The following is an 18,439-nucleotide window of genomic DNA, read 5'->3' on the forward strand; positions in this document are numbered from 1 at the left end:
TCCTTTAAACGGACACTTTATGCGCAATGACTACTGTCCGTTTAAGGGAGAGTTCACTGTAATTATTTTTTTAGAATGTTGTAACTATCGACTCAATTTATCAGAAGCTGTACCAACAACCTATGAAATCGTAATCAAACCTGATTTAGATAATAATGTATTTCATGGACAAGTCATCATTTATGTAGTGACTAAAGAAAATTTAAATGGGATTACATTACATAGCGATGAACTAAATATAACTGATGTTTATATTAATCAAATAAAAGGTTATTACGTAGAAAATACAGACGAAAGAATAACAGTCAAATATAATTCTGGTTCCATCCAACCGGGAAAGCACACACTTTTGTTTAAGTATTCTGGTAAATTTCGGACAGATCCCTCACGTGGTCTGGTAAAAGCTTTATATGAATACAATGGCACTAAAGAGTAAGTAGTAATAAATTATTCTGGTCTTAATATTTTCAGCATAAAACACAGCATTTTCTAGAATAGAATAGAATAGAAATATGCTTTATTGTCATGAAAAATTTAACAAATAGACAAAGCTTACAAGAATCATAAATAAAAACAATAACAAATACAATTTACTAAAATTATACAAATCGTCAACATAAATAAAACATAATAAAGTGAAATAAAAATCAGTAACAATCTATCGAAAAATAAAAAAAATGCAAATTGCGTAGTCTACCGTAAGAAATTAAATAAGTAATTTAATACGTTATACTGCTGCATATGACACTCAAATATAAATTAAGATTCTACTTATACATAAGAATACTGTAAGTTCTTGGTTACTGTTATTGAATACAGTTATTATTATTGAAGAATACTGTTATTGGTTAAGAAACTCTGCTATTGAATAATATGGTCTTTCAGATAAATAGGCTTTTATCATTTTACGGAACTTGGGGAAAGATGTTGCAGATTTAAGTTGTAGGGGGAGATGGTTGTATAGTTTTTTTGCAGAATATAATATAGATTTATTTACTAACTCACTGGACTGGATCGGTAAATAGATGTCAAAGGTAGAATTTCTGGTGGAATAGTCATGTCTAGGTCTTGCTGGAAAGATATGTAGATGTTTACGAATTAAGCAAACAGTTTCTAAAATATATAAAGAAGGTAATGTTAGGCCGTCCGCACATGGGTCGATCGAAGACACGTCTCGAAGCTCGCGCGTCTTGCTCGTCTTGTACGAACCCTGCGGCACAAGCGATTGTTCTCCTCACACTAGTCGATTTAGTTTGCTCACATCTTCCAACCAGGAAAAATGCATTTTTTATATATTAACCAAAGCAACTATTTCGATCTGTGAAAAGTACGGTATTGTTACATTTTTAGTATAATTTGAATACAATGAGAATTATACTGAGGACATTTTTCTACTTCCCCAACGAATTTTATATTAAACACCTAGAAACAGAAGCTAAATGTTTTCAGAATTTTATATTACAAACAATATATTTCCACAAAGTTAGTAGGTAGTACTACAGTTAACGAACATAACATGCACCGATCTTAAAATAAAAGTTCAATTTCATTCAGCGCAAAAAAACAACAAAAAACGAAGGAAACAAATAAAATAAACTACCTATTATGACTGAAAACATGCGTCTCACTCGAACTATCTCGTGCACTACGGATCGCAATCCTAAACGCTCCGTGAAGGGAGCTCAATGCCACAACGAAGGAACTTTACTGGCGGGGAGAGACCTACGTGCAGGGCCTATTTTACCACTAGGCCCGTGAGGCACCTGCCTCGGGCCCGTATTTGAATGGGGCCCAGAAAGATCATCAAACAAAACATGTTTATTACAATAACAAAACAAATTTTCAAAATTCTTTCATTTTACGAACAGGCAATGATAACCATAAGACTTATAATTAAGTGGATAGGCGCAAACTTTCGGCTTCAATGCTCTTTAAATGCTTTCATTTTTTCGAATCCTCAAAAAACTTACAAATATTTAAAAACAAATTAGAAGCACAATGAAAGATTACATTATTACCGAGGGTCGAATAAGATGTTATGTATTTAAAATTAAAAATTACACTCATTTTCTCTTTTTTCACCCCTGGAACTTATTAAAATAAACATTATTGAAGATTTCAGGGACTTTTGGCCCTCGGTAGTAATGTAATCTTTCATTCTGCGTTTAAATTTTTCAAAAATACTTATTAGTTTTCTCAGGCTTCGAAAAAAAATGAATGCATTTAAATAACATTGAAACCGAAAGTTTGTGCCTATCCCCTTAAACAATGTTTAATTGTTTAAATATAAACTTTATTTATTGTTCATAAAAATTTTATTTTCTTGTGCAACTATATTTCTATTAAATTATTAATACATTTAAAAAAGTTATTATTATTATTAAATTATACTTAGGGGTCCGAAAATTGTGTAGTGCCTCAGGTCTGATTTAAAGTAAAATAGGCTCTGCCTACGTGACTGGAATCGAGTCGAGTAGTTCGAGCGTCGCCCCATGTGCGGACGGTCTTTGAATCCTGTGATCTTTGAAGTAGCTTCTGCAATGTGTTGTTCTTCTGAGGCCAAACAGATATCTTATTGCTCTTTTTTGTAATTTAAAAATAACATCGGATTGGGCAGCTGTACCAGAACCCCAAAAAGGCAGACCATATCGAAGATTGGACTCGAACAATGAAAAGTATGTTATTTTGGAAAAGGCTAAATTCATTTCCTTCCAAACAGATCTTATTGCAAAGCAAGCTGAGGATAGTTTCTTGCTTAACACATCGATATGAAGGGACCATTTAAGGTTGCAATCTAAAAAAATACCAAGAAACTTTACAGAATCAACGATACTGATCTGGCTGTTATGAAGAGGTAAGGGTTGAAGAGTTCCTTTATAGGGTAATGCTACTGTTTTATCTACGTTAAAGGAGAGTAAATTAGAATCGAACCAGGATTTTATTGTGAGTAGATCAGAAGTTATAGTAGCATGAAGGGTTGTGATATTTGAGTTGCTCCAAGTGATACTGGTATCGTCAGCAAAAAGAAAAACTTTTCCACCGATTTTTAAACTAGTGATGTCGTTAATAAAGATAAGGAAAAGTAGAGGACCCAATACTGAACCTTGTGGTACCGCACATACAACATTTTTGAGACTAGAGTCTGTATCATTTGCTCTAACCAGTTGTTTCCTATTATCCAAATAAGATTGAAACCAGTTCAAAGAAATACCTCGAATTCCATAGAAATCTAGTTTTTTTAACAAAATGTCGTGATTTACACAATCAAAAGCTTTGGCATAATCACAAAAAACAGTGGCAGTGTGCAGATTATTGTTTAAAGCTTGATAAACCTCATGTAGTACAGAAAACATGGCACCGGTGGTACATTTATTATTTAAAAAGCCGAACTGATTTTGTGATAAAATCTTGTTATCAACGAGAAAGGACATAAGTCGGGCTTTTATGAGTCTCTCAATAATTTTGGAGAGTACCGGTAGTAATGCAATAGGTCTATAATTGCAGGCATTAAATTTTTCACCACCCTTATGAAGAGGAATAATGATGGCCGTCTTTAGGCACTCTGGAAATTTACCTTTCTCAAAAGAATCATTAATTAGAGAGATGAGGACTCTTAACACATCGTCTGGGAGATTTGAGAAAATTTTTATGGATAGTCCATCTACAAGTCTAGGCGCCAAATAGAGGTCACCGTGTCATTTTCAATTCTGATGGACAAACTCAACGGTTTCTTATGGATTTTGGGCTGCTGATTACGAATTTCGAGGGGGGATTTCGATCCGAGTGGTCGAAAAATTGTTATAAACAATTTAATTGTTTATAAATTGTTTATAAGGCTGTGGCTCATAAACTAAAAGAGATAAAAAAAATGTTTCAAATAAAATTTGTTCCCGAATAAAAAACGAGGAAACAACCTTTACTAAACTTAAATCCGACAATTAGAACTCAAGATATTGTAAAATTAGTGCACAATGCAAATTGCAAATTGCAAAATAAGTATTTTTCGAAGCTTTACCGATCGTAACTCGGCTTCTACTCATGCAAATGAGCGTTATAAGGTGTCCTTTTAAAGCTTAATTAAGAGGCTTCCAAACAAAGTTTGTTAAATTATTTGATCTTCATTTGTTTTAAAGTTATACCCGCTTGAAGTTATAATTTTCTTAAAAAAATTGTACATTAATTTGTTTATAAAGGTTTCAAGCAAACTTGAGCTATAAACATTCAAACTTTAATTAAAAATAATGATAAAACAACTCAAAAGGAACAATTTGAGCTTACGAAAATGTTCGTAAGTTTATTTTTGGCTAAGATGTCGAAATTTTAATGGCGCGCTATGAGGCGCAAGATTTGCTCACGTTCAAGTAAGTATGTATTCTTCGACGCTTTATCGATCGTAACTCGGCTTCTACGCATGAAAATGAGCCAATATGTGATATCCATATAAAAATGTATCGAGTTCTTTTGCAGCATCATCATTGCATATAAAACGAGCATTCATGATGTGGCAGCATACACACAATTGACGGGACTTGATGATGCTGCAAAAGAACTAGATCCACTTTATATGGATATCATATAGATAATTAGACTCTGAAGCCTCAAAAAGTTTTAGTTTTACTGCCTACAAGAACAGACTCGTACCACCATGTAACTGTTAAAATTTCGCTAAGAACTTATGCAGATGTAAAAAAGCTGATATTCTTTGTATATCTCTATGCAGATTTGCAGATGCATGAAAAAAATATTTGTAAAAATAGTATTAATAAATAATATCAACTTACTTTTCCGTTATACTTTTGAAATATTAGTTTTTAATGTTTTTTTCTCATTTAGTGCAAAAAATAGAAGACAATGTAAATAGAATGAAAGGTGATACGAGGTACAGTATGATGATTTAATTATAAGAATTATGTGATAACATTTTATTAGGATCTTCAAAAATAAAAAATGAAGATAACGTATGTATACATAGAAATTATAATTTGCATCGAGAAGTTAGCGCCTGAACCTTTACGCGGTGAGCCGATCTTGCGCCTCATAGCGCGCGCCATTAAAATATCGACATCTTGGCCAAAAATAAACTTATGAACATTTTCGTAACCTCAAATTGTTCCTTTTGAGTTTTTCTATCATTATTGTTAATTAAAATATAAATGTTTATAGCTCAAATTTGCTTGAAACCCTTATAAACAAATGAATGTACAATATTTTTAAGAAAATTGTAACTTCAAACGGGTATAACTTTAAAACAAATGAAGATCAAGTAATTTAACAAACTTTGTTTAGAAGCCTGTTAATTAAGCTTTAAAACGACACCTTCTAAGACTTATTTGCATGCGTAAAAGCCGAGTTACGATCGATAAAGCTTCGAAAAATACTTATTTTGCAATTTGCAATTTGCATTGTGCACTAATTTTACAATATCTTTATTTAAGTGGATAGTGGATAGTTACGCTGGATTTAAGTTTAGTAAACGTTTTTTTCTTCGTTTTTTATTAACGAACAAATTTTATTTGAAATATTCTTTTTTATCTCTTTAAGTTTATGAGCCAGAGCCTTATAAACAATTTATAAACAATTAAATTGTTTATAACAATTTTTTGACCACTCGGATCGAAATTCCCCCTCGAAATTCGTAATCAGCAGCCAAAAATCCATAAGAAACCGTTGAGTTTGTCCATCAGAATTGAATATGACACGGTGACCCCTCTGGCGCCTAGACTAATCGGTACTACAGGAAGATTTGCTTTTGATACTATTGATTGTTTGGATCAGTTCAGATTTATCAACCGGTCTTATAAAGAATGAATTCGAAACCTTTCTTGAATTAGGGAGATAGGAAATGGGATCTTGTTGTGACACAATAGTTGATGTTATATTTTTACTCACATTACAAAGTATTCATTTAGATTTTCTGGGTCTGGAAGGGAAAATGTCTGAGCTGTGTGAGTTTTATTTCGAAGATCGTTTATTATGAACCAAGTTTCTTTTGCAACACTTTTAGAGCTTCGGAGACGATTTTGATAGTACAATTTTTAGCTGATTTTATAAGTTTTAAATAGATTGCCCTGTACTTGGTGATATATTCAGTAACAGAGACGTTGGTAGTAAATTTCTTGATATACAGTAGTGAACGCATGTTTTTGGCTGATATGCGGACACCTTTGGTAGTCCAGGGTTTGCGATGTTTTTGCTCAACTGTGATTAAAGGGAATGTTTTATTGAAGATACAGACCAGCTTATTCAAAAAATCACTGAAATTATAATCGATGTCCATAGAAGGAAAGTGCCACTCAGAGGTTAAGCATAGATTTTGCAATTTACGAAAGTTCCGACCGGAAAAAATCCTGCCTAAACGTCGAGTTTTCGAGGAGGACTTGCTAAAGATGTTAAACTTCGTATAAACCGCTTCATGATCAGATAGTCCCGCATTAACAGTTGTAGCGCAGACATCACGGGGTGAGAAATCTGAGACAATATAATCAATTAGGGTAGATGAAGTTTTTGTAATCCTTGTAGGAGAATCAATGTGCATTGATAGACCATATGATTCAAATATGTTGACCAGGGATATTTGTGTAGCACAAGCAGCAGCATAATTAATGTTGAAGTCCCCGCATAAAATTTTTCTGCTTTTATGGGGCAGGTCATCTAACAAATTAAGCAGGTTCTGAAGAAATAGTTCCACGAAAGAGTCAGGTGATCTATAAATGCAAATAATATAAAGTGCTTCACTTAATAGAAAGTAATAGAGAGAATTAGGGTGCCTCCATGAGCTGAACTTGGACGGTCATGCCTAGCAATAGTGGAATATTTTTCTACAAAAAAAGGCTCGTTGAATTCAAGCCAGTGCTCAGTAACCGCAACTATCGGTGGAAACCCCAATTCCTCTAGAAACAGAAATAATTCATCAGTTTTATATCTTATAGAACGAATATTAATCAGAACCATGCTAAAGTTGTTATCACTAAAATAATTTGAGGATTCTAGTCCCTCAGAACACGTCGTGATGTTTAAAAATTTCGTCTTGGAGAGGCAGCGGAATAGTAGTTTCGGTGGCATTCCCTTGATTTTTGCAGGTGAATAATTCTTTCCAAAGTTAGAAAAGACCTAAAAGCAGCAAGATCATCGTCTGCCTCATCTGCACCAATCCCATAAGCATCATTAAAATCCAGCAGAATTTTTCTAAAATATTAATATAAACTCTATACAAACCTTCAACAAACTATATACATCAAAATTAAAATACCAGCAAAAGTCAGTAAGGCAGATTTGTCGATTTTCTCCACATTCTTCCTTTAAGCCTCCTCATTAGTGTGGCGGATAATTATGTCGATTATTGTCGAACTCTTTAGTAACAAGTTTTACCAAGGATGGACATTTTGTGCCCACGCATATTTAACTCAAAATATTACTTTAGATTTTCAAAAATATCGGTAGAATTAAATTAACATTCGATAAAGGGCCGTCTTTTTAGCAATCAATTATTTTTAAAAATTTTGGAACACCTAATAAACATGTTACAAGGGAATATAGTGCAGTAACTGAAGGTTTTCACCTCTGATTTCGTTGAACCTCCATCGATTTTCATGAAAATTGATGAGTAGTTACAAAATATCTCAAGGAACAAAGGTGACATGATACAACTTGCGCTTTTACCCTGGGGGTGGATGCCACCCCCTGCAGGGAGTGAACACAAATCGATAGAGGGACAAATGATAAGCAAAATTTGTTATATAAAGTTATTAATTTAAATCGATACTTTTTGAGTTATTAAAGATCAAAGATTTTATTTTTTCGTAAAAAAATGCATGTTTTAAAGCTGTTTTTCACGTATAACTCAAAAACTATCAGCTTTTACAAAAAAGTTCCTATTACCAAAATTGAAGATAATAAAAAACTGAATACACTGCTCACTTAAAGAACTAATCTATTGTTAATTCAATCAAAGTGAGTTATGGGTAATTGAATGTATATTTTTTTCGACGAGTACCCAAAATACTAAATATTCAAGCTTAAATAACGGGAAAACAATGCATTTTATAAAATATATCTACTAAACACTTGTCAAAGTACTTCGGAGTACCTATCAAATGAGCTCCAGAAGAAGTTAATAGCATCAAAATTAAGCAAGTTACGATGAAATGAATACAACCCTTTCGAATTTTTTAGAAAAAAGTGAAAAATAAAACATACGCAATTTCCTCAAAAATTAAAATTTATTGTAATTCTTACAAGAGTTTCTTTATATTAGCGTAAGTAATGATTTCAACAATTTTGACCAGTTTAGAATGCATATTTTTGAAAAAAAAGAAGATATAAAAAAAGTCATAATTTTTAAAATTATCGTAGTTTTCATTTTCTTTTGATAATAACTCCAAAAATACTCATCATACCTAAAAAATGATATATAACCAAATTTTAGTTTTTTCTGTATCAAATATTTTATCTTTTTCACTGTTTCTTTAGGGTAAAAAATAACCGAGATACAAACTTTTAAAGCTAAAATTTTGCTGCTAGAATCATGTAACCGGGATTATTTAATATTTTAGTTTTAGAAAAGTAGGGGGGTTTAAAAGATTAAGTTTACCGTGGTTGAATAGCCCTTGGAATTAACTTTTAAATGGTTTTTACGTGAACCTGATAACGTAAAAATTAACGTTATTAACGAATTATTTAAGAGAAAACGATAACGTTTTTTGGAAAAAATTTTAAAAGATGAATTTAAAAAAAATTGAAGAATAAATTTTAATGCTATCAATTTCTTCGGGGGCTTATTTGATAGATATTTCTAAACACTTTGAGAAATGTTTAATAAGTTTATGTTCTAAAATGCGTAATTTCCCCGTTATTTAAGCTTAAATACTTATATTGGGATACTGGCCGAAAAATATATACATTCAATTACCTATAACTCACTTAAAGTTAACATTAAAAGTGATTTTCTAGTAAAGAGTTTATTTCATTTTTTATTAGCTTCAATTTTGGGAATAACAACTTTTTTGTAAAAACTTACAGTTTTTGAGTTATTTATGAAAAATCGGTTAAAAACATGCATTTTTCTCACAAAAAGTAAAAATTTTTGCTCTTTAATAACTCGAAAAGTATTCATTTAAATTAATAACTTTATATAACAAATTTTGCTTAGAATTTGTCCCTCTATTGAATTTGTGGGGTTACTTTTAATAAAATAATTTTCACCCCCGAGACGGGGTGGCATCCACCCCCAGGGTGAAAGCGCAAGTTGGCACCATGTCACTTTTGTTCCTTGAGATATCCTCTAACCACTTCCCAATTTTCATGTAAATCGATGGAGGTTCAACGAAATGGGAGGTAATAGCTCATATCCACCTTCAGTGACTGCACTAATACGCATTAGGTGCGCATTTTTTACCCACCCTTGGGCGTTTAAGGGTTAGGTATATAAATTCTAGTGGGATATTTCTATTCTCCATATTCGGCTAGTGCTGAATTTGAGCTTAAATATTTATTTTTATTGCTTTTTTAGATATGTTTATGTCACGGATTTGGAGCCGAACTGGGCCAGAAAAGTATTTCCCTGCTTCGACGAACCTGCATTTAAAGCTAAGTACCATATTAAGCTGGTATCACCAAACGAAACTTATGTGGCTATTTCAAATATGCCTGAAATTGTAAGTAAACTTTGTCACAATACAATGAAAACACATGTAGAGAATACAAGAAATGAATTCTTGTATAGAAAAGGTTTAACCTATAATATTGTATTTTGTAACGATACCAAGGAAATTAGAGAATCTCGTTCCCCCTGTATACATACTATAGAACTAGCTGCTGGCAAACCCAATATAATAAATCAGTTGTTTGCTATCCACGAGAATTGCGTTCTGCTGATATTCGTTGGTTTAATTAAACCAATACGGTTTCGTTTTGCATTGTTAATATCCGAGTCACAATATAATATAGTATAAATAGAAAAAGACTGTTTGACTTGTACACACTTCTACATAAATCAAAACGGGAACTGGTTTATGTTTTCAAAGACTGATAGTGTGTAAATAAATTTATTAAAATCAGCTAAGTACTTTCAGCATTTTTAATGCCATCATCAGAGCTATCGTCTTATAGTTGTAACTACCTCAAATGAAGAGAAAACTTTGAACAAACACATTCTACTATTAAAAATTAACCCAGGGATCTAACCACTGGTCAGGGTAAAAACTCTTGAATATATAAAATATCACATTTAATGTCTTGGATTTAAAATATTGTTTATTATATTTTTATTTCAATTATTCTAATTGTTTAAAAAGTAGTAAACTTTGTATCTAGGGCTATTCGTTGTTTTCCTCGTAATACAAGAGATGTGGCTAGATTGCGTCTCAAAAGGAGGAATCATTGTATCGCGATGGTTTCCCTTAAATAGGCAGATTGTTTATATTTCCTTCAGAGTTGTGACTGCATAGCTTCACTGAGGATGCATGAGGATGCTGAAATAGCTATATGGAGATGGTGGTCCAACTCTGAATCAAATATAAACAAAAACTGTCTTTATCTTTTCCATTTTTACTCAGTTTTGAGTATTTAGAAACTGTCTTTCGGTCCTTTTCCTAGACGAAGAGAACGTAAATGCGTGGCCTATGTGTCCTCTATCTGCTTTCTCCTATTTTCGTCGTCTCTGTGATTATATATTGTAAAATTCGGAGATACGGGATGCAGCCAGAAAGCAGTTTATTAACGAAAAGTCTTGGATTTAAAATATTGTGTATTATATTTTTATTTCAATTATTCTAATTGTTTAAAAAGTAGTAAACTTTGTATCTAGGGCTATTCGTTGTTTTCCTCGTAATACGAGAGATGTCGCTAGATTGCGTCTCAAAAGGTGGAATCATTGCATCGCGATTGTTTCCCTTAAATAGGCAGATTGTTTATGTTTCCTTCAGAGTTGTGACTGCATAGCTTCATTGAGGATGCATGAGGATGCTGAAATAGCTATATGGAGATGGTGGTCCAACCCTGAATCAAATATAAACAAAAACTGCCTATATCTTTTCCATTTTTACTCAGTTTTGAGTATTTAGAAACTGTCTTTCGGTCCTTTTCCTAGACGAAGAGAAGGTAAATGCGTGGCCTAAGTGTCCTCTATTTGCTTTCTTCTATTTTCGTCGTCTCTGTGATTATATATTGTAATATCTGGAGATACAGGAAGCAGCCAGAAAGCAGTTTATTAACGAAAAGTCTTGGATTTAAAATATTGTTTATTATATTTTTATTTCAATTATTCTAATTGTTTAAAAAGTAGCAAACTTTGTATCTATGGCTATTCGTTGTTTTCCTCGTAATACGAGAGATGTCGCTAGATTGCGTCTCAAAAGGTGGAATCATTGTATCGCGATGGTTTCCCTTAAATCGGCAGATTGTTTATGTTTACTTCAGAGTTGTGACTGCATAGCTTCACTGAGAATGCATGAGGATGCTGAAATAGCTATATGGGGATGGTGGTCCAACTCTGAATCAAATATAAACAAAAACTGCATTTTTTCCATTTTTACTCAGTTTTGAGTATTTAGAAACTGTCTTTCGGTCTTTTTCCTAGACGAAGAGAAGGTAAATGCGTGGCCTAAGTGTCCTCTATTTACTTTCTCCTATTTTCGTCGTCTCTGTGATTATATATTGTAAAATCCGGAGATACGGGATGCAGCCAGAGAGCAGTTTATTAACGAAAAGTCTTGGATTTAAAATATTGTTTATTATATTTTTATTTCAATTATTCTAATTGTTTAAAAAGTAGTAAACTTTGTATCTAGGGCTATTCGTTGGTTTCCTCGTAATACGAGACATGTCGCTAGATTGCGTCTCAAAAGGTGGAATCATTGTATCGCGATGGTTTTCCTTAAGTAAACTTTGTATCTAGGGCTATTCGTTGGTTTCCTCATAATATGAGAGATGTCGCTAGATTGCGTCTCAAAAGGTGGACTCATTGTATCGCGATGGTTTTCCTTAAATAGGCAGATTGTTTATATTTCCTTCAGAGTTGTGACTGCATAGCTTCACTGAGGATGCATGAGGATGCTGATGTAGCTATATGGAGATGGTGGTCCAACTCTGAATCAAATATAAACAAAAACTGCCTTTATCCTTTCACATTTAATTTGTTTTTTAAAAAATGGCTACCATTTTTACAAACAGCGTATTTTTTTAGTAACAGCTGTTGATTGTAAAAATGGTAGCCATTTTTTAAAAAACACATTAAATGTGATATTTTATACATTCAAGGGTTTTTACCCTGACCATTGGTTAGATCCCTGGGTTAATTTTTAATAGTAGAATGTGTTTTTTCAAAGTTTTCTCTTCATTTGAGGTAGTTACAACTATAAGACGATAGCTCTGATGATGGCGATGGCATTAAAAATTCTGAAAGTACTTAGCTGATTTTAATAAATTTATTTACACACTATCAGTATTTGAAAACATACACCAGTTCCCGTTTTGTCAATATAATATTCCACTAACTTGTAGTTTGTTTTCTTAAAGCGTTCAATTCCCAGGGACGCCGACAAAAGAAGATGAGCGGAGCTAAGTTTTGTGTACAGTAACATAATTATATGTTACAGTTTAAGTTGATTATCCAGTTGGAGTTGACTATTCCTAGTTCGAGTAAAACTCAAACGGCTAGAATTAGTAAAAGTTGAATTTAAATATAAAATGAAGATTTTCAGTCAACATGTTCTAGTAAAAGTAGACTCCAATTAGAAAAAGTACACTCTTTCCAATGCCATTTAGTAAGAGTTGATTCTTTCACAACATAAATACAAAAAACCGCTTCAATAAATTAAAATGTTACTGGGTATGTTCAAATCGTGATAAGGAGTTGAAAAACAGTTTAAACAAAGAGATACGCACTCATCAAGAAAGCCCGTGATATTCTACATTTACTGCGTTGATCCAGGAATAGTCAACTCAAACTAGTACGAGTTGATTCTCCTTTTCCCGCGATCAACTTTCACTAACAAGAGTTAGGAAGAGTCTACTTGAACTAGTAAAATTTGAGTTAAATTTTTCAAATTAACTCTTACTGCTCGTTTTAGTTTGAGTTGACTCGAACTAGGAATAGTTAATTCTAACTGAGAATCAACTTTAACTGTGACATATACATTGGGAAGACTAGAAAGTTTTGTTTACATTAAAAATATTTTTCTCTTTAAGTTTGAGACCACCTGCGAAAATGCTGATAATATAATTTTAACCGCCACTGAAATTACTCCTCTTTCTCCTCTAGTCTGTAATAATCCACGAACTTCGATATGGATTACTGACAACTATTTCGTTTTCTGACTTAACAACAATAAACTATGTAACAGTTCATGATAAAATCTACCAAACTAATAGATTTCAAATTGATTATAGACTAAATTCCGCACCTCATATGGAATTGTTCATGAATTTGCACCCTCTGTTCCGATGTCGACATACCTGGTAGCTTTTGCTTTTACTAATTTTCCTTACTACACTGAAACTTTGGAATATAAAGGAAGGCTGATTCCAATAAGAATATTCACCGTCAACGCGAGTAAAGAAAATAACGAGTTTGTTATGCAATGTGCCAAAGCTGCATTGTCATTTTATTCAGATTACACGGACATTAGCTATCCACTACCTAAAGTAGGTAAGTATTGTAGTGTTTTAAATAAAACGAGCTATTCAAATTTATATACGACTATTTATATTGAAACGGTTCAAAAGAACTCAATTATTTTGCCTCATCCAGAACCCAAAAATCGTAAATGTCATTGTTACAAATTTTTGTCCCATCCTGTAGACATAAGAATATCACTTCATATGCCAAGCGAATGCAAGGAATTTATTTCTGTTCCAAAAAAAACAACGTGAGTATAATTCAATATAGAATTGTAGTTTATCTGTTTTGTTTAAAAAAAGATGTTTATCTACTCTATCTCATATTATGTATAATTTTTTAGTTTGTGAAAACTGTCATTATAGATAGCACTGCGTGAAAGATTTAAAGTGTACATGAAGTAACAATGTATTTTAAAGGGGATTTACTTTTTCGCACTGTGTTTTGGCACACTTTCATATAATCAAATATCCTTAACTTTCGCGTTGTCATGGTGATGACATGTGAGCAATAAATTACAACAAAACTTTTGACAGTTTTGTAGTTTGAAAGAAGTTAGAATTTTTAAATGTCAAAGTTCTAAAAATTGTAGAATAGAAACGAATTCCAGTGACGAGGAGTTACAGTTTTTTATTTGTTTATCGTAGATAAAATATTGTATGAAACTGTGCTTGAAGTATGCGTAAACATCGCGTGCGTTCTCAAAACAAAAAACATACGAACTGTTTCATAAATAACTATTTTCTACAACCACCACTATTCAAAATGCATTTTCTGCACAGTTTTATTTTAAGAAACTTGACAGTTTCTTACAGTACCTATACTTTATTATATATTATTATGACATTACATTTGTGTGCAGAAAAGTGACGTGTCTGTGCCGGAAAGTTCTTTTCTGCACAGTACCATTACATTCCACAAAAATAGTATATTGTGCAACAAGTGCAGAAAGGTACTAATTTCTCACGAGTTTGAAAAGTTGCGGTACGAGCGCAAGCGAGTGCCGCAATTCAAACGAGTGAGAAATTACCTTTCTGCACGTGTTTCACACTATACTTTTTCTACAAGCACATTTTTTCCTAAAAATAAAAATCACAATTTCCAAACGACGATTAATTATAATAGGTACCTATGTGATAAATTTTAAACTGTATTTAATTAATACCTACTAATCAATTTAAATTCCTTATACCTAAATAAATTGCACAGAAATCAGTTAAAAAATTAATGCACTGCCTTAATTTGTTTAAATTTAAACAATTCTTACACATTATTGACATTATATTTATGCAGTCACGGATTTACACAAAACCTACTTCATTTGACGTCTCTTACACAGGTTGCTAAATCCTTATTGGTTATTTGATAATTATAAAATGTTTAATAAGAATAAAATTGTAAAATAAAACAGTTGTAACATCCATAATTTAGTTTCTATGCTATAGTTAAATATAATAATTGTCTTATAGGTTATATATTTGTCTAAAGTTTAACCACGGATGTAAACAGAATATAACGTTACTCAGAATGCGGTAGTCAACGGATGTAAACAGAATATAACGTTACTCAGAATGAGGTAGTCAACTGTGCAGAAAAGAACTTTGCGGCACAGAAACGTCACTTTGCGGCACAGAAACGTCACTTTTCTGCACACTAATGTCAAATATCTTATACTGTGAGAAAATATCAAGTTTGCTAACATAAAACCGTGCAGAAAAGTGCACTTTGAATAGTGGTTGTAGAAAAAGTTCTTTTCTGCACAGTTGACTACCTCATTCTGAGTAACGTTATATTCTGTTTATATCCGTGGACTACCGCATTCTGAGTAACGTTATATTCTGTTTACATCCGTAGTTAAACTTTAGACAAATATAAATATAACCTATAAGACAATTATTATATTTAACTATAGCATAGAAACTAAATTATGGATGTTACAACTGTTTTATTTTACAATTTTATTCTTATTAAACATTTTATAATTACCAAATAACCAATAAGGATTTAGCAACCTGTGCAAGAGACGTCGAATGAAGTAGGTTTTGTGTAAATCCGTGACTGCATAAATATAATGTCAATAATGTGTAATAATTGTTTAAATTTAAACAAATTAAGGCAGTGCATTAATTTTTTAACTGATTTCTGTGCAATTTATTTAGGTATAAGGAATTTAAATTGATTAGTAGGTATTAATTAAATACAGTTTAAAATTTATCACATAGGTACCTATTATAATTAATCGTCGTTTGGAAATTGTGATTTTTATTTTTAGGAAAAACTGTGCTTGTAGAAAAAGTATAGTGTGAAACACGTGCAGAAAGGTAATTTCTCACTCGTTTGAATTGCGGCACTCGCTTGCGCTCGTACCGCAACTTTTCAAACTCGTGAGAAATTAGTACCTTTCTGCACTTGTTGCACAATATACTATTTTCTACAACCACTATTCAAAGTGCACTTTTCTGCACGGTTTTATGTTAGCAAACTTGATATTTTCTCACAGTATAAGATATTTGACATTAGTGTGCAGAAAAGTGACGTTTCTGTGCCGCAAAGTGACGTTTCTGTGCCGCAAATTTCTTTTCTGCACAGTTGACTACCTCATTCTGAGTAACGTTATATTCTGTTTACATCCGTGGACTACCGCATTCTGAGTAACGTTATATTCTGTTTACATCCGTGGTTAAACTTTAGACAAATATATAACCTATAAGACAATTATTATATTTAACTATAGCATAGAAACTAAATTATGGATGTTACAACTGTTTTATTTTACAATTTTATTCTTATTAAACATTTTATAATTATCAAATAACCAATAAGGATTTAGCAACCTGTGTAAGAGACGTCGAATGAAGTAGGTTTTGTGTAAATCCGTGACTGCATAAATATAATGTCAATAATGTGTAATAATTGTTTAAATTTAAACAAATTAAGGCAGTGCATTAATTTTTTAACTGATTTCTGTGCAATTTATTTAGGTATAAGGAATTTAAATTGATTAGTAGGTATTAATTAAATACAGTTTAAAATTTATCACATAGGTACCTATTATAATTAATCGTCGTTTGGAAATTGTGATTTTTATTTTTAGGAAAAACTGTGCTTGTAGAAAAAGTATAGTGTGAAACACGTGCAGAAAGGTAATTTCTCACTCGTTTGAATTGCGGCACTCGCTTGCGCTCGTACCGCAACTTTTCAAACTCGTGAGAAATTAGTACCTTTCTGCACTTGTTGCACAATATACTATTGCGGCACAGAAACGTCACTTTGCGGCACAGAAACGTCACTTTTCTGCACACTAATCTCAAATATCTTATACTGTGAGAAAATATCAAGTTTGCTAACATAAAACCGTGCAGAAAAGTGCACTTTGAATAGTGGTTGTAGAAAAATATAATTATAACATGTTTTGATGAAATTATTTTATTTGAGATATTACATTGATATGATAGTACTTTTCAGAAAAGAACCGATTTAACTACATCTCATGAAATGTGGGGAGGCAGATGAAACTTCCTCACATGTCATATTTGACTGTCCAGCCCAAACCCGATGGCGACTGCAATACGGGGTCGAAAACTCGAACCTAAGTGTCAGAAGTCAGGTAAAGAACCTAATAAAGGGTCTTGTCCTGCTAGCTGGGAGAATGGACCTCTTATAGGTAACAGACAACTTAACTTCAAGTTAAGTAATCCCGAACCCATTGGGGACAAAAACCCAATGATGGTTTAACCTTAGACCGAACGGTGTGCAATAAGCCTACTCAGGCTGCAGCACGGGCCCCATTGCCACCCGGTTCGATCTAACAACCAAAAAAAAAACATCTCATGTCCGAGAAATCTGGAAAATTTGCTAATTTAACACAATATTTTTAACTTTAAATTTAGTATTCTACAATTACAAATGAGTACCTCATTCTGAGTAACTTTATATCTTCTGTTTACATCTCTGGTTAAAATGTAGACAAATATATAACCTGTAAGACACTTATTATACTTAATTATCGTATAGAAATTAACTTTGAATGTTACAACTGTTTTATTTTACAATTTTATCTTAATAAATATTTTATAACTATCAATTAACCAATAAGGATGTAGCAACCTCAGCAAGATACGTCGAATGAAGTAGGTATATATATATATATACAGGGTGATTGATTAGTGTGAGGAAGCTCAGTATATCTGTTATAGTAAAAATTACAAAAAAAAGTTATTGACAAAAATTGTAGGCAGCTTTAAACTCCACATTTTAAAATTAGCTACAATCTTACAGGGTGTTCCATAAGATGGTGGCAGACCAAACTTATGTTTTTTTAAATGGAACACCCTGTATTTTATTTTAAATTTGAAATCTGCTTCACTTCCACATCACAACAATGTAAAGTTTTATTATGTTATACTGGGTATTTAAAAAGTTATAACCAATATTACCTGAAAATCGTATCAAGTTTAATTCCCTGTATAATTAAAAAAGAGCATAGGAACATTGATCTATTGCCACCATAGTTTTTTAATAATTGTTAGAAATTATAAAACATATTCGTTTTCATAATATTCGTTAAATCAAATACAGGGTAAGTCAAAATGCAAGTACATTATTTTCTTGGTAATTTTAAATATAACACCCTGTATTTTATATCACTATCGAAAAGCACTAATATCGTACTTCAAATTTTATGAAGTACTCCCTATACCTAAAGTTATCAGTTTTCTAGATATTTTTATTTTTCCATGAAAGTATTAATTTGGTAGATATTTTAACGTTAACCCATAATTATTGTGAGTTGGCCATGATTGATTTGTCAGAAACTGACAGTTT

General features: G+C 32.1%; 1 protein-coding gene across 2 annotated transcripts in view; it reads left to right on the forward strand.

The window, feature by feature from the left end:
• The window catches only part of LOC114340544 (glutamyl aminopeptidase-like), a 311,863-nt gene that overhangs the window by 78,433 nt on the left and 214,991 nt on the right, over positions 1 to 18,439 (forward strand). For both annotated transcript variants that reach the window (XM_050645536.1, XM_050645537.1), the window contains exons 2-4: positions 75 to 432; positions 9,509 to 9,653; positions 13,387 to 13,645. In XM_050645536.1, coding sequence (XP_050501493.1) covers positions 75 to 432; positions 9,509 to 9,653; positions 13,387 to 13,645 — 762 coding nt within the window. The remainder of the gene's footprint in view (positions 1 to 74; positions 433 to 9,508; positions 9,654 to 13,386; positions 13,646 to 18,439) is intronic.

The sequence above is a fragment of the Diabrotica virgifera genome, chromosome 3 (genome assembly GCF_917563875.1).
Source record: "Diabrotica virgifera virgifera chromosome 3, PGI_DIABVI_V3a".
NCBI lineage: Eukaryota > Metazoa > Arthropoda > Insecta > Coleoptera > Chrysomelidae > Diabrotica > Diabrotica virgifera.